Source organism: Cryptotermes secundus, unplaced genomic scaffold (genome assembly GCF_002891405.2).
Source record: "Cryptotermes secundus unplaced genomic scaffold, Csec_1.0 scaffold588, whole genome shotgun sequence".
NCBI classification, from domain to species: domain Eukaryota; kingdom Metazoa; phylum Arthropoda; class Insecta; order Blattodea; family Kalotermitidae; genus Cryptotermes; species Cryptotermes secundus.
In genome coordinates this window covers 158,797-180,809 of record NW_019737990.1, presented here as the reverse complement: position 1 = coordinate 180,809, position 22,013 = coordinate 158,797, and the positions used below count along the sequence as shown (strand labels likewise).

The 22,013-nt window shown below is 43.3% G+C and overlaps 1 protein-coding gene across 6 annotated transcripts in view; it reads right to left on the bottom strand.

Moving 5' to 3' along the window:
- LOC111870643 (multidrug resistance-associated protein 5) overlaps nucleotides 1-22,013 on the bottom strand; it is a 164,573-nt gene that overhangs the window by 50,132 nt on the left and 92,428 nt on the right. For 2 of the 6 annotated variants that reach the window (XM_033753952.1, XM_033753953.1), the window contains exon 3: nucleotides 595-663. In XM_033753952.1, the coding sequence (XP_033609843.1) occupies nucleotides 595-663 (69 nt within the window). Of the gene's footprint in view, nucleotides 1-594; nucleotides 664-792; nucleotides 822-3,075; nucleotides 3,630-16,473; nucleotides 16,510-22,013 lie in introns of those variants that run through there. The other 4 variants (XM_033753950.1, XM_033753954.1, XM_023863102.2 and 1 more) reach the window with 4 other exon arrangements.

Sequence of the window (22,013 nt, the reverse complement as noted above, 5' to 3'; positions counted from 1 at the left end):
TCCGCCCCAAGGCTATATAACAAGTAGCCAACAACAACTTAAAGTTTAGTTGTAGTAGTAGATTAGTCTAACATGGTCAGAAGTTGTGAGCGTAGAGCTGAAAATAGGTATCTGTGAACTGCTGAACAAGTTGTACAAAGGTCCAACAAATCCGATCATAAAATCCAAAACCCGTTTTATAAGTCATGCAAACCCCTACTATGTGACAATACAAATTGCATCATGCAATCTGTAGACCGATGCCAGTACTTGCAGGAAATCTACTTGTTCATTTTCACAGGAGAGGGCGATGAAAGGAAGGAAGGTACATAATACTGGGAGGAGCCAGTGAGGCTAGAAACAATGAGCCCACACCATAAAACCCTGAAAAAGGCTACTGACACTAGGCAGAAATAAAGGACAAGTGTAAGAGAAAGGAGAGAGGGGGAAAAGAGATGAATCTGAAGATGGAAGCAGAAGGCATCTCTGAAATGTTGGTACCTATTGCCTATGCATCATACGACATCAGAATCCTGGATAACCGTAATCTTAATATTCACTATAGTGAAAACCTCAAATCTTGTTATAAAATGAATAGTTCTGTCAATGACTAACCTTGGGGACGGTCGGATTGGTATGAAATGTTTAAGTGCAGGTCCATACTTGTTCCGCTTCTTGGGACTACTGAAAATGAAAACACATCACTGTTACACATTTATTTCATGGCTCTCCAATAGGTGCCCTATTCTGCGTTCAGAAAATGTTCTGCAGTGCTTCATAAACATTTCAGCTCAGACAAGGTAAAAGCTGTACCTGTGGTTTATCAAATAAGCATCACACCATTAAGCTGTATGGGAGAGTGGAGATATAGCTAGACCATTCTTGACCTCAGCAATAGATTAAAAGTTGTGTGGCGAACCTCATGCTCCAGCCAATTTAACCTGGGGCAAGAGCACCCAGCTACCCATTGGATAGGAGTTTGGGTGGGCCCCAGAGCCAGTCTGGATGCTGTGGAGTAGAGAACAATCTCTTGCTCTGCTGTGAATTTGACCCAGGCTGTGCAACTCATAGCCCACGGCTACACAGACCGAGATATCACAGCTCTGGAGACAGTGGCAGAATAACCTAAGGTCAAAACTGGGTTGTAAACCACACCTAAAATATTAGACATCTAAAATATTTGGTAAATTATGGAGCACAAGACAACGGGAAATATTAATTTTTTTGTTCCATCATCAACATTTCTTTACCGATCTACATCATATATTAAAAACTAAGTTAAATAAAACTGAAGGGGTGAGGTATAAATAGGCTCACAAGTGTGCATACGAACATGAGCGTTCTTTTTGTCATTGAGTGTAAAGGCAGATATGCCAGAAAAGTATTTCACTAGTAGACTTGAAAGGTTTATTTTAGACTCTAGCCATCGTCTGGTATATATAACACAAAAAACCACAACATTTCAGAGACTGGATATGTCTCCGTCCTCAGGTGGATGGGGCAGAATAGACCTACTCAGCTGGGCCCGTTAGAAAGAGCTAGTCTCAATCACTATCCAGATGATAGATAGAGTCCAAAATAAGCCTTATAGTTCTGTAGAGTATTTCACTGTTTATATTGCAAAAATGGTGGCTATCATCATGTCTGCCACCTCCTGTGACTACATTCAGCCCTCCCCCCATTACACAAACAGTTCTGCTGTAAATGGGTCAAGACACATGACCTCAAATGAGATGAATAAATCACATACTCATAAAATGTATAATGAGAACAGTGAGACGCTCAACTGTTCATAACTAATCTCACAGTTCTACATAACAGGTAATTTACACACTCTACAATGAGATCAAGGTATAGCATGGAAAATATTGTACATTCAGCTTATGCATCATGCTCTGAATTATCTTTTAGCAAAGCATGTATTATTTAATGTTTACTGTTCTCCTACTCTCTCTCTCCCCTTGTTATAAATAATGGGATTATACTTGTGTCTTTAAAAAAATTCTAAAATTGCTTGAAATACAAAACAGAATAAGAACGAACAAATTGAAATAGAATTCATAACTGGAAATCTCAAAGCAGTTCTTAAATTTCTTAAACATATCAGTTTAAGTCATGAACTTCTGAACTTGACGAAACGTATTGATAAGAAAGAAATTTGTAATAAAATGCAGTTTCTAAAATGTTGACAATCATCCTGTTGTAAAATGTGCAAACTCATCTTTGAGGATGGAATTCAAGCATGCTGAGCTTCTGTCACAAATGTTCAGCACCTTGGAAAACCCTTACAATGGTGCATATTATGTTTTATTGTATACCAGTGATTTTTTGAAAATCAACTGCATTTATTCAAATGTGACTCCCATATAACAAGACTTAACAAAATCTGTTAGACAGAAAAAAAAGTTTTTAGAACTTCAATCCATAACCAGCAATCCCAGAATGACCAAAACAATTAAATAAAATTTCATATGTGAGATTTAAACGAAAAGTAAATAATGTGTCATCACTATGAACATCAAAGTAAAATACAATAAATATAATAACTGTAACTAGCTGAAATGCAATACAGCACACTAGACATGTAATATATGGGCACACTTCAACTTTCTGCAGACACTGTAATTCTTTTGTTAATTATGGAAAAGCCGAATTTATTCTAGAATGTCCTGTGACAAATTGCAAATTTTACCTATCACAAACAAGAATTTAATTCAAAACAAGTACAAAGCTCTTTCAGAGTATAAAAAACGAACTCAACTTTTTCTGAATGGAAATATTGGGCAAAAGAATCATCGTGTCACTAAATTTGTTTTATTCAGTTGGTGCCTTTTGTGGTAACACGCTTGTCATGGTTCAAGTTTATTCATACTTCCACAACAGTCATCCGGGAAATGGATCCACCTGCCAATAAATATAATAATTACGCATTAAATACAATTACAAATAATGGATGTGGATGGATATCAAGGTCTCAACCTGCAATAAATAAATACGGGTATTTTGCAATTATGACTAATTCTGAAGTTGAAATGTTCCTCTTGCGTTTACTGTATTACCTAAACAGACTAAAAATAACCGTAATCAGTTCTTTACCTAAACATTATTCCGTCTTTTTCTTTTTCGTCCACAGCTTCAGCATTAAGATAAATAGAACCGGTAGACAGCCACTTGTGAATAGACATGTTTTTCTGATTAACAATAAGGTTGATCTGTAATTACACAATTGTCAATTTCACGCTACACTGAACACAAACACAACCGGTAGACTGCCACTAATGAATAGACACGCTCTCCTGATAAACACTCGGTTTGATATGTAATTACGCAACTCTACGTTTCACACTACACGGAACACACTTACATTCGTATCACATGTTATGCAATGGGGCTGTTAATTATATACGCTAAACTAAGTATCAGCTGATTGTAGTGAATAATGGACAAACGCATCTACGTACTTTAAATTCGTTACGCACTACACATCACACTTCCACCCCATGATTTCTCCTAATTCGCTGCCTTTCCTGTTAAATGCATGTCTGCTTCGGATGCAACCTTCACCACTTTCACGACCTTACAATTCGTATGTAAGACTACGCAACACACAAGCCTCACCAAACCTTCGCCAGTGACGATAACAGATCGAATACTCGCTCATCCATAGCATCAGGACCGCCAACTGTGAAATATTCTGCGAGAGCTGTCTGGATGTCACTGGGCTGACCACGACGGTTAGGTACACCGCACACCGGCATGCGTCAAGACATGTAACAGTCAAGACGAAAAGAAAGCACACTGGAAACGAACGAGATTATGAAAAAAGCCGCACACCAGTCTGAATCATGATACTGACGTCAGCTTCATGCTGACGAATCACGAATGTAGCAAGACTGTGTCTTTTGTCTCATGTCTTGATGCTTGTCTTGACGCAGTTGGTATGCGGCCGCCCTTACTCTATTGCGGTACGTGACGCTGTATATTTTTGCGGGCTAGTTTACAATTATGTTATTATACATTGCGCCGTGTGGTCCGATGATTGATTCACTGAAAGAATCTGAAGGGAAGCGGTAGTAGTACAATCTAGACGGAACTGAAAAAAAAACCACGAACAGCCTATCAGAATTACAGGTGTTCCAGCAGTAATTCGAACCAAAAACCTTTCAAATACGAATCTAGAGCGATACCGTTGCACAAACCTGCTTGGTAACACAATGTAGTCCGGTAGATCAGTGCAATATTCCGTTTTGTTGGATGACGTATATGACAGAAAGTGACCATGAACATTATGATGTTCTGGGATGAGACGCAACGAAGTCTAGTAGAAAGGCATCAAAGTTGCGGAGAAACGTTCTACCGCCATCTTCAGTTTAGAGTCTGAAGCCGGAGGCTGTAGGTTGCTCCGAAACGTTGGTACATATCTACCAGAATACACGACGTAATATCCCCGAAGACTGTAATCTTTTAAGGCTTTAACCCTCCAGTGTGTTGTAAGAAGAACCATACAAGCGTAGGGATATATATCAATTCGATTTAGTGGATTTTATAACAGTAGTTTGGTACGAAAAGTGTCGATGCACTAAACATGACTCGAAAGCTCGGAGGAGTGTAATTTCCATCTGTCTCATGTACTCACTGATAATAGTCGCATGTGATGCTGAGACTACATGCAGCAAGATGTCGCGGCAAACAGCTAGCAGCTGTGACCAACATGGTCAAACATATTCTTTCTACAAATTAACTCTTCAATGCAGAACACTTTTGAGCAATTGGTAGCTATTTTATTGATTATGAAATTGATTGCCTTCACGGAATTCTAAAATTCATTGCTGTGTACACAGAAGGCCTGTAACAGTATCTTTGCTGAATCACTAGTTGGGTCCACCCCATGTTCACGACTTATAATATATATTTTATACCATCTCATCTACAATTTGGCCTCGCAAGCGCACCCTGCTCTTGAGGGATTTGAGATTCTCAGAATGGTGACTGTGGCGTTTACTGTAGTCTGGGATTGATGCCGTTTGCTTTGACTAGCTGCTTCCACACCTTTTCCAATTCACTGTTCACTACTATGCAATCATACATACAATCATACAATCATATGCTACAGTCCGAATTAATGACAGCATCGTTAAAAACGCTACAAAAATGCATGACGTCTTGTCTCACAGGGCAATAATCCTCATAGTTACCACCGTGAGTATCTCAAATTTCATAAAACATAAATTTAAATTCGTCATTAACGCACAGCAGAAGTAATGCGGCGCTGGGACTCCACTAACCAAGCCAACAGTCTGCATAGTTATGAATCTCTGCGGGAGATGGCAGGAGATGTTTAAATTGTATAATCGCGCTCACATACTGACGCGGTATATTCAATCCATTCAAATCTCCGTGAACTAAGCAACTGATCAATGCCCGAGGAATCGCAGTTCCATTCCTGGCATGGGCAACAGACTTTTCTCTACCCCACAGTGCCTACACTGCCTCTGGGGCCTACCCAGCCTCTTGTCCAACGGGCCAAGGCTTTCTCCTCGGGCATAAAGCGGCCGGGTCGCGAAGCTGACCGTCAGTCTACACCTAGCAGCCAGGTACAGAGTCCATGGATCTACATATCCACTAGCACATATATTCATGACGTGGTGCATAATTAAGCACAGAGACAATTTACCTTTACGCATACTTGTCTTCGGCCTGTACGCATACAGCCAGACAAGGGATACCGTGCAGCTTGTCAAAAGCCGCGTCACACAACTGCTGCAACACTGGACGTTTCTATATCAAGGTGAGAGAGAGAGAGAGAGAAAGTACCGGAAAACACGTTTTAAGAGAGAGAGAGAGAGAGAAATAAAAGCCTTTACTTTAACGAAATTTCGTCTTTAATATTCACGAAGTATACATTTACACAAATTGTTGCCCTTAAAACATCTCCAACAACTCACTACAAACTACTCTTTCTCTTTGCCCAACGAAGCTCCCCGCCTAAAACCGAGCGCTTCTGATCTGAAGATGGAGGCAGCAGGTATATCGGAGACCTTGGTAATAACCTACAAGATAACACTAACACATAAGATCACATTAGAAATTTTAACTTCGTAAATTCTCCAACTGTCAAAGACAATTTTTCTTTTTAACCATTCTTTCATGCAATTATCACAGATTTTGATTAGGTTTGGCACGGGAAGTCAGAAATCCACTTCTTTGTATTCCTTAAGGATTCGCCAACTTAGAACAGTGGCTTCAAAATCCTATCTCTCCACGGCACCGTCCAGTGAGAAAACTAGCAAACTCCAAACCAATGAACTCAATGCAACTGAGTCCTTCTTGCTCATCTGCTCAAAAGATCCCCAGAATTTTAGGTAACCTAAAGATTCATTACCATGTTTATAATAGCCTGTCACTGGTCTCTATCCTGAGCCAGATGAATCCGGTCCACTACTGCCGCCCTCTTTCCTCGCCTGTTTATGTCAGGCTGCAAGCGGCTGACTTCGGGCTGGACGGCCGAGAGGTTCAAGTTTGAGGCCCGGCAGGGTAAAGATATTTCTCTTCCTCGTGTCGTCCAGACCAGTTCTGGGGCTCCTCCAGAAGTAAAGCTGTCGGGGCGTGAAGCTAACCACTCGCCTCAAATTAGTGCCGTAGTAAAGAATATTTGGATCTCTACATCCACTCCCCCGGGACACGCGGTAGCATAGTTGGGTGAGTGACTATGCTACATACCGGAAGGTCGCGGGTTCATTCCCGATGAGGTCGTTGGATTTTCCAATTGACCTAATCCTTCCAGCCGCACTATGGCCCTGAGATCGACTCAGCCTCTAACAGAAATGAGTTCCAGAATCTTCCTGGGGGTAAAGGGCGGCCGGCGCGTAAGGCTGACAGCCTTACCGCCATCTTTGAGCCGATTGTCTAGATAATGTGGGAGCCTCGACGTCTCACAACTCTATGGGTCTCCACGGCCTGTTACACAGACAGCTTTACATGCAGTCACCCGTACGCCTTCTTGGCCTAGAGCAAAACTAGTTTAGCACGGGGACAACTTTACCTTACTCGCCTGGTGTTCCCAGAATGTGAGTCCCTGCACCTTTTAGCGCGGTCTACCCATAAGCTCATTCCAGTCCTATCTCCCGTGATCCATTCTCGAATCTGTCGCCCTATATCTTCGCTCCTGGCACGGTCGAACATAATTTTCCAGTATTCCAATTACAGGTGTTTCCATCATGTTCTGGTGTTACTTCTCCGTTGTCTTCTTCCTTTATGTTTACGTTCCGCAGTTGTCAATGGAATTCTCTCTGTTGTCATTATTATCATATTTTCTCAATATTTCCGTTGGTATTCTTCCATTTTAGGATCCGTGATAGCTCAGTCGACATAGTGATTAGCGTACCGGATGGACGTTCGAGGAATCGGGATTCGATTCCCGACAGGAGTAAGAGATTTCATCTTCTATGTAACATCCAGATCGGCCCTGAGGCCCAAATAACATCCTAGCTAACGGGTAATGTGGGCGCTAAGGTCGCGCCATAGCTCAGTCGGTCAGTCGCTGGCTTCCCACCGCGGAAGCCCGGGTTCGAGCCCAGGTCTTCTGGTGGACAAAGTGACGCTGGGGCGGGTTTTCTCCGAGTGCTTCGGTTTCCCTTGCCAATCTTCATTCCACCAAATTCTCCATCATCATAATCACCCGGGGCAGGCTACAATAGGCCAATCAGTGGCCGCCGTGCCGAGTGGACCCAGTTGGACTCCACCCCCCACTACAAAGTAAAAAAAAAAAGTAAAGTAAAGCTATCCCTGTACCAGGCCGTGAAGGCCAATAGGGTTGTGAGACTTTGAGGGTCCAACACCATCTAGACAATCGGCTCAAAGATGGCTGTAAGGTTGTCAGCCTTACGCGCCGGCCGCTCTTTACTCCCCAGGAAGATTATTTAATTAATTCCTGGTACTCATTTCTGTTAGAGACTGAGTGAATCCCAGGGCCCTAATGTGCGGCTGGAAGGGCGCTTTCCCCAGGAGTAAAGTGACCGGAAGGTGAAACTGCCATCTTACCTCCATCTTGTCCCGACGTTAAGAATGAGTGGAACTATGCTCCCACTCCACCACAGATCTTAAGGACATGGTGTTTAATTAAAAGGCTGGGGGTGGGGACATTAAATCTTCTAGTTCCTGTGTTTGGTTGCTTACATGTTCGTTTAACCCGTGACTTACATCCGGCAGTGAATAAGTACACAGACCTAAATTCTGCTGATATTCTATAAATACGGCAAACAAATTTTATAGGAGTACACTTCCTGGGTTAGTGTCGCTCCGTTTCCGCATTATTGCCAATGAAACAGCTGTGCTCTTAACCTTCCAGCGAATATTAACAATGTTGGACACTTGCCAAAACAGCAGTTTGTCACATATTCTGAAGCAGCTGATGCGTCAGCAGTGACGTCAGCAGAATGTGGTCTGCATGACGTCAGCAAGAGCCCCTCCCCCAAGGAATCTTTGCGTCTATTCTGCCCAATCAAGCTGGCCTAGTGGTAACACTCTAGGTCTGTATTCTGAGGTGCTCGTTTCGAGTCTAGGCCAGGACACCGGCTAAACTAAGTGAGGCTTTCCATGGTTATCCTCCGTCCCTTTGGGCAGAGGTCACGATGGTAGATTATCCCGATCAGGCCACGACCGCTTCCTTCCAAATCTTTTCCAATCTGTCATTTTACCATCCGGGGCTCTATACAGTATTGTAACGTGCAGAACCGTTGCTATGCAACGACAGCGAGATGGGCGGATATACCAGTGCCGTTTCTGGGCAACGGCTCAGTAAACGCGTTAACGTTGCTAGTCAGCAGAGTGTTAATAATGCAGTGGTTTGACTACAACAATAGAGTTGTGTTTTCTACGTGGTCCGTTCCGAGATGTTATAAGCAAGGGACAAGTTCATTTGAGGGTTACTGCGATTCGTAGGAGGTGACGAAAAGGGAAGTTCCAAATCTGGGACACTAAAATATGGTCTCAAGTCCCAAGGGGCTAGGACCCGAGAAACACTGGCTGGCAAGGGCCAGCAGCATATACAAAAGACAGACCCATCCTCTCGTCAGAGAGGGCGCCCCACAGAAACAAGACCGTAACTGCCGAGGAGTACTTAATATCTGGTCATGAGCCCCAGGAGGGTGCTCGATTCCAAGACTTACTGACTGACTGGCCGTCAGTCGCACTGTGATTTTGAGTTTGATTCGAGGGTGAGTTCTGTACGGGGGGGGGGCTGTGAAGAAAAGAGTAATTTGCAAGAGTGCTCGGTTGAAAGTCCGACTGCGAAGAGACGAATTTATGTCTGTTATTTGTAGTGTGTAATTCAGTGAGACTGTTATAGTTCCTGTGTTAAAATCCGTTGCCAGGAAACGGCTAGTGGAGACTGTAATAGACTGAGGACAGTGGCGTGTGTAAGAGTGAACTGCAAATTGTGGAAACAGCGATAGTGTTATAGTTGTTTGTGCGTACGACCTGCAAGTGAGCAATAAATCCGTTCACAAATCTAAACCCCGTCTATAGTCACACTCATACTCGTGACAGTATCTAGTGAGAGAGTCGTAAAATTACCCACAAACGAATCCATTATATAAATCTTCACCGCCATCAAACCTGGTACCTCAGATAGGCTTAGTGGTTACTCGTCCTGACCATGGACTGAACAGTACTGCGCTGGGGCACATCCGTGTTCTCCCGCCTCCACCCTACCACAGACTTCCTTCACTGCCACCTGTCGGTCCACATATTTCCCACAGACTTGCGATTAGACAGAGTTGAATAACGACGCGACCCCAAAATTCGGGAACAACCAATCGGGGCATAGGTCACAGCTAGGATATGAAATAAGATTTTTACGAAACTGATAAAGAATTCCGCCGTAAATTTGTTGGTATAACAGATCACATGACAGTCTAAGTTATTAAATATCTGAAGAAGAAGAAACCCTGTTCAAGCTGCAATTCTCGATTAAGTTTCGTCCAAAGGTCAACAGAAGAGTAGTCAACTGATTCCTATTGTCTCCTCGTCCTAGTCCCCTCTTACCTTGAAAGTTGAGGCAAGAAGTTCTTCCGACACGACAGTGAACTTTTACTGTTCTATACGGTATCATGTCCCAGACGACAATACTCCTCAATAAAATTCAGGCTTACAGTCACAAAGATAAAACTTGTAGTAATATAGGATCTCATAGGCAGTGCTTGAGGTGGAATGAAAATAGAACCGGGATGGTTTTCCCCTTTTAACAAAAAAGGTATTGTACATTGCATTTACTGCAAAATAAGTAACGGGATGCTTTTAAGCCATTTAGAAAAGAACCGGGATGCCATCTCGCCGCATCCCGCCCCACCTCAAGCCCTGCTCATAGGGAATAATGCCAGCATGAGTATCAGTATGAGGGGTGGAGCATAAAACTGGCCCTAGCACTGCAACCTTCAATGGTCTATAAATGCCAGCATACTAATATAGTCCGTCTGCTCCAGTCATACTGCCCGTAAGCAAGAGCCCTGCGTAAGTACATCCGGTGTATGAGTACCGGAAGTAGGGACCGCTGGAGCTCTTGTAGCACGGCAATGAATCTATGGTTTACATAAAATGCTGGGTATTTCTTGAGAAGCTAAGCGACTGGAGGCTTCCCAAGGACGCATGTCCATGGATTTCGTTAGTTAGTTACTTATTAAACAAGGCTGCGCCATAGCTCAAGAGGTTAGTCGCTGGCTTCCCACCGCGGCGGCCCGGGTTCGAGCCCGGGTCTGGTCAAGTGGGATTTGTGGTGGACAAAGTGGCGCTGGGGCGGGTTTTCTCCGAGTACTTCGGTTTCCCCTGCCAATCTTCATTCCACCAAATTCTCCATCATCATAATCACTCGGGGGAGGTACAATAGGCCAGAAGTGGCCGCAGTACCAATTGGACTCAGTCCCACCCCACCAAGTAATAAAAAAAATAATAGTAAGTAAATAAGTTAGTGTGAATACCAGACCCATATTGAGGAGCCGGGATAGCACAGTCGGTATAACAATTGGCTACGGGCTGGACGACCGAGGAGTCGGAGTCCCGGTAGAATTAAGAATTTTCACTTCTCAATGTCGTTCAGACCGGCTCTGGGGTCCACCAAATCTCTTATACAATGGATACCAGGGGCTCTTTCCCCAGGGGTAAATCGGCAGGGACATAAATCTGACCACTCACCTCCAGCTAATGCCAAGGTCAAGAAAACTTGGATCTCTACATCCACTCCCCCATACATCTTCATGGCGTAGTGCTTAATTAGTTACGTACAGGGACAACTTGGAACCGGTATAGCGCCTAGCTACGGGCTGAACGACCGAGAGGTTGGAATGACGTAATGACGACGTAACTATCACGTCGCTACCTGATTATGACGCACTACTACGGGAACGATGGTGCGTCATAATCAGGTACTGACGTAACTATCACGTCACTACCTGATTATGACGCACCATCGTTCCCGTAGTAGATGACCATATCGTGTTTCATAGATTAAATAGAAGTCCATTAAATTTTTCCTTCAAAATTCTCGACGTCACTCGATGAATCAAACCGATTTCATGGAGGAAAGTTTATTTTCAGAAACTAACAGGCGCCCAGCTAGTCTGATCATTCCAAACTTTTTTAGTCGTTATCGAAGTTTCATTAACTGATCACATATTCCACCTATGGGCCAAGTCCTAATTCAGATCTACTCACACACCCACAAATACCGTATATACGCATGTATAGGCCGCACATTTTTTGCCAAAAATTCAAGAGGAAAACTGGGGTGCGGCTTATATTCGAAATATTCGAAATCACACTTCATTTAAAAAAATTATATTCATAATTAGTAATACAGGGTGTTGAAAGATCGAGGAAACCGGGGCAGCAGCGTAGAGCGGATGGAACGCTTCTCCGCGACTACTGTGCCCCTCCCCTTACATCAGTTTCTGTACATGCACACATTTATAAGAATACTGTAAAAAGATAACACAAACTTACTGTGTTTTATAACAGGTGCTGAAAGTAACCCCCTTCTGCTTGCAAACATGCTTCGCATCGCATGAATAAATTATGCGACACTTTCTGAAGTTGGTCCACTGTAATTGAACCATATTACTGTTCATCACTTGACTCGTTACAGTCGATGTCGCTCTCGCTCGAAGTTTCGCTGTCAGGTGATGTCAGCCATACAGCGTCATCTTCAGTCCCGTCCATTGCGTTGGAAATGGATGTGACTTTAAAACTTTTGGAAACCATTTCTTCTGGTATGGTGTTCCATGCAGCCACAATCCACTCACACATTTGACTTAATGAAGGTTTCTTCAATCGTCCAGTCGGCGTCATCTCCGTGGAACCGCATCTCCAGTCCCGGTAAAAGCGCCGCAAATGAGACTTGAAAGGACGGTTTATTGACACGTCAAGTGGTTGTAACATGCCAGTCATCCCCCCTGGTATCACAACCATATCACTTTTCTCCTGCCTCATCTTCACTTTCACATTTTCAGTTAAATGGCTTCGAAAACTGTCAACCACTAACATTGACCGCTGACGTAAAAGTGCGCCTGGGCGCCGAAACCACACTGATTTCAACCAATCCAGATAGAGCTCTTCTGTCATCCATCCTTTTTCTTGAACTCTCACCAAAATTCCCGGTGGAAGCTTTTCTTTCGGCAATGTTTTGCGTTTGAAGATTACAAATGGTGGTAGTTTGTTTCCATCAGCAGTGATACCAAGCATTACGGTACACCGCTGCTTTTCTGCTCCTGCAGTCCGCACATGCACTGTTTTTTCGCCTGCTTTGTTCACTGTACTTTCACCCGGCATTTCAAAGAACACAGGAGTTTCATCAACATTTCCAATAGCTCCCATGGTGTAGTTGTGCGTCTTTCTTAATTTCAGGACATGTTTTTGAAATGCAAGCAGTTTCTCCTGGTATGTGTCGGGAAGGCGCTGCGCTATTGACGTCCGTCGCCGAATTACAAGATCATGTCGGGCCATAAAGCGCCTTGCCCATCCATAACTTCCCTTAAATTCATTACGAGGAATTTTCATTCTGTCCGCTATTTTGAGGCCTTCAAATTGAATCATTTCCACAGACACTGAAAATCCATCCGCCCGTGTATTACGCACGTATCGCAAAAGTTTATTTTCAAGTTCTGGAAATTTAGCTTTCTTTCCGCGGAAAGATTGTCGATTTTGTGACGTTTTTTCAAGGGCATCTTTCGTTAGTATCCATCTTCGCACATTTTTTTCGTCAACGTCGAATTTTCTCCCTGCTGCTCGATTTCCGTGTTCTTGTGCGTAACGCACCACTTGAAGTTTAAATTTAGACGTATAACCTGCTCTTACTCGACCCATGTTTCACTCAGAACTAACCAGGCAAGTCAAGTAAAGGCGAAAAGGTTATAACTCTCCCCCGCAATGCCATTGTTCCGAGCGGTACCGTTATTTTCGCTAGTTGCGAACTTAGGAATGTTAAACGTTGCCAAATTTCGGAATAATTTCTACTCCTGAAATAATATTCCAAGAAAATTATTTTTTCTATAATTTCGGTCTGAAAATTGTGCTGCGGCCTATACATGCATAAATACGGTAATATGTGGTGCAATCCAAAGGTTCCCGAAATTTGAATTTTGCGCGCGAATGGTTATGGGTACATCGAAATATCGCTAGGTGTGTCCCCACACACCCTTCTTGAATCAGTGTGGAAAGCGGCGTCGAGTTGAGTGGTTGGGTTTATTGTTGGTGAACGTATTTCCATAGTTGTGTTTAAGTGAGTTAGCAGTTTTGCGATGGCTGACCTGAGAGAGCAGCGTCTGTATAAAGCTTTGTTTTAAACTTGGGAAAACCGGTGCAGAAACGCACCAAATGTTGAAGAAAGCTTTTGGTGACAACAGTTTAGGCCAGACACAAACTTACGACTGGTATAAGCGTTTCAAAAATGGCCGAACATCGACTGATGATGACGATCGTTCGGGACGGCGGCCAAGACCTCTGTAACACCTGGGGACTAAGTTGTGGTACATGTCAACGAATTTTGTTAGAGGAACTGAACACGAGGAGGATTGCGGCGAAGGTTGTGCTACGCTTGCTGCAAATGAACAGAAGCAGCTTCACTTGGAAGTCTGCAGGGAACTTCAGCAACAGCTTCAAGAGGATCCAAACTTTCTTTCGAAGGTTGTCACTGGTGACGAAAGTTGGGTTCATGGCTACGACCCTGAAAGCAAGCAGCAATCGTCGCAATGGAAGAGCCCTTCTTCACCTCGGCCAAAAAAAGCTCGACAAGTCAAGAGCAACATTAAGTCCATGTTGATCTGTTCTTTTTTATATTGACGGAATTGTTCATAAGGAGTTCGTCCCTCCTGGTCAGACTGTCAATCAAGAGTTCTATCGCGATGTTCTAATGCGTTTGAGGGAGGACATGAGGAGAAAACGTCCATAGAAGTGGCGCACGAACGACTGGGTACTCCAGTATGACAACGCACGACCGCATACGGCTTATATCGTGCAGGAATTTTTGGCTAAAAACAAGATGGCAGTTGTTCCCCACCCACCGTACTCACCAGACTTAGCTCCATGCGACTTCTTTCCCTTCCCCAAGATGAAGATCAAGATGAAGGGGCGAAGATTTGATACAGTTCAGGAAATTCAAGCGGAAACGCAGACGGCACTAAACGCCCTAACAAAGAAAGACCTCCAGGATGCATTTAAAAAGTGGCAGAAACGCTGGGATCGGTGTATGCGCTCCCAAGGGGACTACTTTGAAGGAGATGGTGCAGAATAAGATCCAGGTAAGACGTAATAGTTTTATTAATAGATTTCGGGAATTTTTTAATTGCACCACGTATTTGTTTTAAGACGTAACTTCTTTATTATTCTCTCGTCTACTCCTAGGTCTTCAGAGTAGTCTCTTTCCTTCAGGTGGAAGGGCTGAAATTGTTTATACATTTCTCATCTCCCTCATGCCTGCTACACACCCCGCCAATCTCATCCCCCGTGTTATTATCTAGTAATAGTAATAGTTGACGAAGAGAACAAATTACGAAGCTCATTATGCAGTTTACTTCACCCTTCTTACTTCCTTTCGTGGGACAATCTATATCTTCAATCATTCTTCAGAACTCAGCCACTCTCCATTACAGTAGGCCGTGACACGCCGGGGGGTTCGCGATCCACAGCTTGCTAATTCATGCAGTCAGTAGTCTATTGGTTCAAATGTTAATGCCAGCGACACACACGTTAATAATGATAAACTCTGTTTTCCTGTATAGAATTGGAGGCTCTCACCCCGGTGGTTATGTACAGTTCTGTCTTCTAGGATATAACGCCATATAGTCCGTTGAAAGCCAATAGACGTTTCGGATGAACATGTCGCTTGTATCTTCAGGGCCGAGGAATACAGCAGAGCTCTGCTTGCTACCTGCTTCATGCTGGTTTCTTACCTGGCTCATTCTTCGACTCTGAAGATGGAGGCGACATGTTCCTCTGAAACGTCGGTTGATATTTCAGAGACTACATAGCGTTATCACTCACTCATGGAGCTGAGCCCTTCTTGGGAAGCCGCCAATTGTGCAGCCACTCAAGAACTTCCCAGGAGTAAATGGAACCGAAAGGTTCATTACCGTGTCCACAAGAGCCTTCCACTGGTCCCTATCCTGAGCCAGATCAATCCAATACAGTCAATCCCATCATCTCTCTCTAAGATCCATTTTAATATTATCCACTCACCTACGTCTTGGTCTTATTGGTAGTCTCTTTCCTTCTGGCTTTCCCTACATGGCGTTATATCCCGGAAAATATAACTCTTCTTATCTTTCCTTAAGTTTTGAGGTAAGTGAACTGAAAGTACGTAGCATTATGAAGACCTGAGCATTTATATGCAGTACTAGAAAATACGATCTTATAAAATTATTACTGTTCATGGGCTCAGGCAAGGGATATGTCAAGACAGATATTTTTCCTATTTTTTTTTTTATTTTTTTTTATTGCTAGTGGGGTGGGACTGAGTCCCTTGTACTGTGGCCACTTCTGGCCTATTGTACCAGCCCCAGATGATATGTGAGGGTGAGTGTGGAGCAATTGGTGGAATGAAGATTGGCAGGGGAAACCTAAGTACTCGGAGAAAACCTGCCCCAGCGCCACTTTGTCCACCACAAATCCCACTTGACCAGACCCCGGGGTCGAACCGGGCCTCCGCGGTGGGAAGCCAGCGACTAACCGCTTGAGCTATGGCGCGGCCTACTTTTACTCCCTTAGATTCTGTAATAAAATATAAATTCAAACAATAGAAGTAGGTCCAGCAAATATTAATAACAAAATTAAAATTATTTAAAAAACTATATTCTTCTACCCTGAATATCCTAAAGCGATCATTAAAATAGATTCGAAAACGCCTTAAACCTAAGTCTGTAAACAAATTTTCTGCCTGCCTCCGCTACATCGTGGCGCCCATGTTCCGCCATAATGCAGCGTAAAGGAGAACTTTTAAAGCTATCTAACCTTAAAGGAGACGTGCTGCTCTCTGGCGCTGTCGTTAACTCAACAGCTCAGCTGGATTCCAGTGAGTGTAATGAGCTCCATTCGTCACCGAAGACGCGGCATCTGCGTCGCATTCAATTAGCTGTGATTGCCAGTTCGCTTCTAAACTGCCCTCCCGGAAAGTCGATGTCAGAGTCGAACTGGCCGAGTCTTCAAACGGTATTTAGGTTCTCAGAGAGATTACTCTCGTCTGGGATATGATACAGATCATTACCGACGTTTCGAGGAATTGTGATTCCTCCATATCCTCATGTATTTGATTATTTCACGACCCGTCATTAAAAAATTGTCCCTTTTAAAGTAAACAAAAAATATTCCTGTGACTGGCCATGGTGTACATAGGGTTGTGAGCAGAATGTCTAGAGAAAATGTGGGAGCCTCGACGTCTCACAACACTACGGGCCTCCACGTCCTGTTACAAGGATAGCTTCACATTTCTTTTACGCTCACAATCGGAGCGGGTGTTGTAACGAGAGATACGAACCATGTGATAGTTTTCCCATTTCACAGATAAAGAAATCATTCCTGACAGATCTCAGCTCCACCCCATTCTGTCCCTCAACAATACCTTGGACATTCAATTATCTTGTCATTCATAGATTTCAGCACCAGTCAGTCTCATTCAATGCAATACTCGACGTTATACGAAGTTGATGGCACTATGCCAGTTTGGTAAGGGATGCTGGTTAGGGGTGGAGTTTCATGACATGTAATTACCGGGGAAACTACGACCTCAAACAGCGACTCATGGTACAGGCCGTCAAAAAGTTCGTGGCGGTCTCATGGGTGAAATTTGGCCTCAAGAATGGGAGGAAGAAACAGATATGATACACGTAGCTCCTGCTTCCGTATTTGAAAGCATCGTTTCATGAGCATTGGCATCTCCGGGGAAGGGGGGGGGGCCCAGAAAATGTGTTTGTAGACTTAATATATTTAGGCAACTTAAAAATATAACATGGATTGCAATAGAAATTCGTGGTAGATTAATGATTTTTAAACATAATTATTTAGGTTTTTGGTATTAACATTACGTAAAAGGTAAAGTTGTCCCTGTACTTAAGTGATTAAGCACTACGCCATGAAAGTTTTTAGGGGGGAGTGGATGTATAGTATATTTATATTTTTTTTACCTCGGCACTAGCTGGAGTAAGTCTTCAGTTTCACGTCCCGGCCGCTTTAACCCTTCCCCTTGTAGCCACTGGATAGGAGGTTGAGTACACCCCATAGTCGATCTGGAAGACTCTATCGGGATTCGAACTCGGACCCCTCGGTCATCCAGCCCGTAGCCAGTCGTTATACTGACTACGTTATCACGGCTCCTGTTAATAAAAAATGTGAAGCTATCCCTGTAACAGGCCTCGGAGGCTCATAGATTTGTAAGATGTTGAGGGTCCCACATTATATAGACAATCGGCTCAAAGACGGCGGTAAGGTTGTCATCCCTACGCGCCAGCCGCACTTTAACCCCCAGAAAAATTCCTGGTACTCATTTCTGTTAGAGGCTGAGGGAACCCCAGGGCCATAGTGCGGCCGGAAGGATTAGGTCAATTGAAAATATCCAATGACCTCATCGGGAATTGAACCCGCGATCTTCCGGCTTGTAGCGTAATGCCACAACAAACTCAATATTAGGTATAATTCATTTTATTTCTATTTTGATCTTTTGTTAAAAGTCAGTTTTGTTCTTTGTTTTTGGTGGCGGCCGGCGCGACTTTTCGCGAAGAGGATTCTGACTGTATGCAGTGCTGTCATGCTGAGTGCTTGCGTGCAAGAATGTGTGTTAATCATTCAAATAAGTTGATTAGGAATACCGATACAAGAGTTCTGTCCTTTGGGATATAATACATGCTGTCCATTGAAAGTCATCCGACGTTTCGGAGGAACCCGTCGTCTCCACCAGAGCCCTGCCTGCCACCTGCTTTCACGTTGGTTTCTTGCTTGCCTTATTCTTCGTCACTGAAGGTGGAGGTAATTTGTTCCTTTCAGAGGACTACGCTGCCTAATATCCCATGAGACAGAAATCTTCATAAGCACCGCTGTGCGAAACTCTAATCCTAAACACTGACACAATTTACCTATTTCGGAATTTAAAACAGTATTCATCGCCATAGTCTTCGGCCGTTCAAATACTGGGATCATGGATTCGAATCTCAGTCGAGGAATGAATGTTGTGTTGCCCTGTGTAGGGAGCGGCCTTGCGGAGGGTTGATCCCCCGTTTAAGGAGTCCTGCCGACTGTCCACAAGATTAAGAAACTGAAAGAAGCGGTCAGGGACCAAACTGAGCTCTAGCGTAATTAGTAGTACTAGTACTTATCGTCATGTAAAACCAATGCACCTATTTTTGTTTATAGAGGTGGTAGTCCATATTAATTCCATACTGTTCCACGAACAATGCTTCTGTATCTCATATAAACAGACAAGCATATCGAAATTTACACTTCAAGCATTATGGTTAAGAGTTGAGGCTCACACGGCGGTGACTATGAAGAAAGCAGTCTTCTGGGATTTGGCACCGTGTATATGTGGTTAACCGACGTTTCGGAGGAACGTATCGCCTTCATCTTCAGGGTAGAAGGAAAAATATAAGAAATCCGCAAGCGAAGAGACCGCGAGAACCGGTAAAAGCAGTCTGCTTTTACCATAATATTTTTAAAATTATTAAAGTGCTTCTTTTCCCTACGGTATACAAATGATGTTCCATATATGACACCTTTAATCTACAAATAAAATATCAAACGAGGAAGGAACTTACAGATTTGTGCGTAAGTAACACTCTAAATTCATGTTCTGGGGGCGCGCTCTTCGAATCTCGGCAGCTACACCGTTTATTCTGACTTAAAATTTTCGCAATTTTCATCAGTCCCTCCAGAAAAATTAAGGGGAAATACATCGATTATACCGCGACTCTTTCCATCAAAATCCTTTCCAATTCATTGTGTACAATCCTACGGATAAATAATAAATAATTTCTTTACTGTCTATTTATGACTCTACAGCCCTTAGTTGAGCCTTGGCGCTTTTTAGTTTCTTGATCTTTTACAGTCGGCAGAGTGAAAAATGTTGCTAGAAAGCATCTGTCTGTTTGCCTGTCTGTCGATCCGTCCGTCTGTCTGTCTGTCTATGGCTCTACATTCCTTTTTGTTGGACCTTGGCCTCTTTTGCAGTTTCTTAATCTTAAACACAGTCGGTAGGAATCCTTGGACGGGGAATCAGCCCGTCGCAAAGCCGCTACCTACACACAGGACAGCACAAACACAGAATAAACGCACACAGACATCCATGCCTCTTGTGGGATTCCAACCCACGACTCCAGTGATCGAGCGGGAGAAGACAGTTCATGCCTTAGACCGCGCGGCCACTGTGATCGGCTATCGTTACCAACAGGGCTGTAAAGTAGCCCATAAAGAAAACTGAGTTGAGATGTTTTGAGCTGTAGCGTTATGGCTGATTGTGCCGAACTGTCTTACAGCAGTGTTTCTCAGAGCAGTTCGTTTTCGTGTACCGAAACGTGTTTCCGTTCGTTGGCCACGAGTCCATGGTCGTCCTGTAATGCGCTTGAACTAATCGCTCGGCACCAGAATCTATTGCTTAGGAGGGCAATGAACTTTACCGGATCAAAATATATGCCCTTCTCGGAGCAAACTCTAACACCCAGGAAAACAAAGTGGGTGCGGACGGATAGAATAGAGGATCATGCATCTCTGTGCTGAATTACAGGCATGGCGCTTTTCTGAATCTCAGCTATATTTCACAGCAGAATAACGCAGAACTTGGACAAGTTTCAGTATGATAAATTGTTTTCTTAGGGCGAAGAAGTGGTTTTACGTAAAGAACGGAAGTTCTTGGAACGGCGTCAGACAACCTATAGTACCGGGCCTGTTCATAAAAGTAAATGTCAGACGGTTCTGGGTAGAATGAAATGGTTTCAGTACGATCTTACTACGTAAAATAAACTGGTGTAAATATAGTGTGACATATAGACCAATTTCTAGGCAACGCCTGAAATACTTGCACGCAACAATAGAAAATGTACTATGTGGTCCGCGCCATGCTTATTGCTAGGCAAATAGTCGCTAAACACATTCCTGCAGAAGCAAACGCGATGAACAATAGAAGATCTATTGCTAAGCAACGATGGGGTAAAAAAGTTTTGTCAACAATACAGGCTATGATTTCCGTGAAGTCCGTGCAAAGGTGTTATAAGAGAGTCGAGTTTCGAACAACTGAGTTGAGTTGAGTTGAGGGTTCAGCTGTGTAGTGTTTACCAGCGGACAACGGAAGCTGAAGAATCTCCATTGTTAAAATTCGTTACCAGGATACGTTTAGTGAAGACATTTCAGAGGAATTGTCGTTGTGGAGAACTATATTCCCAAGTAAAGACTAGTGGAAATATACTGAAAAGATTTAGTGTCAAGTGATTTGTAGTGTGGAAATTAGCAATACTGTTATAGTTATTTGTAGTTACAACCTGTGAGTGGCCAGTAAAGATATTGACCAATCCAAACCTGGTCTATATTCAGTAATACACGTGACAATAGCGAGGAGCTGATGTGGAAGGCGTACCGTTATTGTTGTGATGGTACCGCATATGCAGTTTTGTTTATTGAGATGGTCTCCATAAGTTACAGAAACTGGACCAAAATCGTTAGTCTCCTCGAGGAAATCGCAATTTCTTGTGTGGGGACCCGTTTGAGAGACCCATATACACAGAATGACCATTTTCACTAGGTGTCGATTTGTTGCAGATAAACTCTTAACTACCGAATATTACTAGAGGCACGCGGTAGTGTAGTTGCTTGAGATAACTATAATACAAGCCGGAAGTTCGCGGGATGGATTCCCGATGAGGTCATTGGATTTTCTTTCAATTTACCTAATCCTCTCGCCGCAATATGGCCCTGGGGTCGAATAAGAAATGAATAGCAAGAAATATTCCTGGGGAGTAAAGGGCGGCGGGCGCATAAGGCTGACAATCTTACCGTCATCTGTGACCCGAATGTCTAGAACAGAGTTTCTCAAATTGTGGTCCGCGATGATGGGACAGGTGGTCCGCAAGCAGACTTAAGTTAAATTAAATTACAAATTATCCAAACAGAACGAATTAAAATTAAGTAAGCAAGTAATAACTGTTGAAATAAAATGGATACTGAAAAAAAAAAAACAAGCTTTCTAAAATTCAAGAACATTTGAATGACCAGACAAGAATCCGGTATTTCCAGGTTAGGAGGGCGTGACTGCATTGTCACTAACTTCAGAGGAGGGACCGCGCCGGTAATTGGTAGCTGCAGAAAGACGGACAACAAAAGAGGTGTGTAGTGAACAACAATATGCTTTTATTGCTCCCACCTTCCCTTGCTGTTTTGTTAGATTTGAAGTAAACATATGTTGAAGAAAGCAGTCTTCTGGGATTTGGCACCGTGTATATGTGGTGTTAACCGACGTTTCGGAGGAAAGTATCGCCTCCATCTTCAGGGTAGAAGGAAAAAATATAAGAAAACCC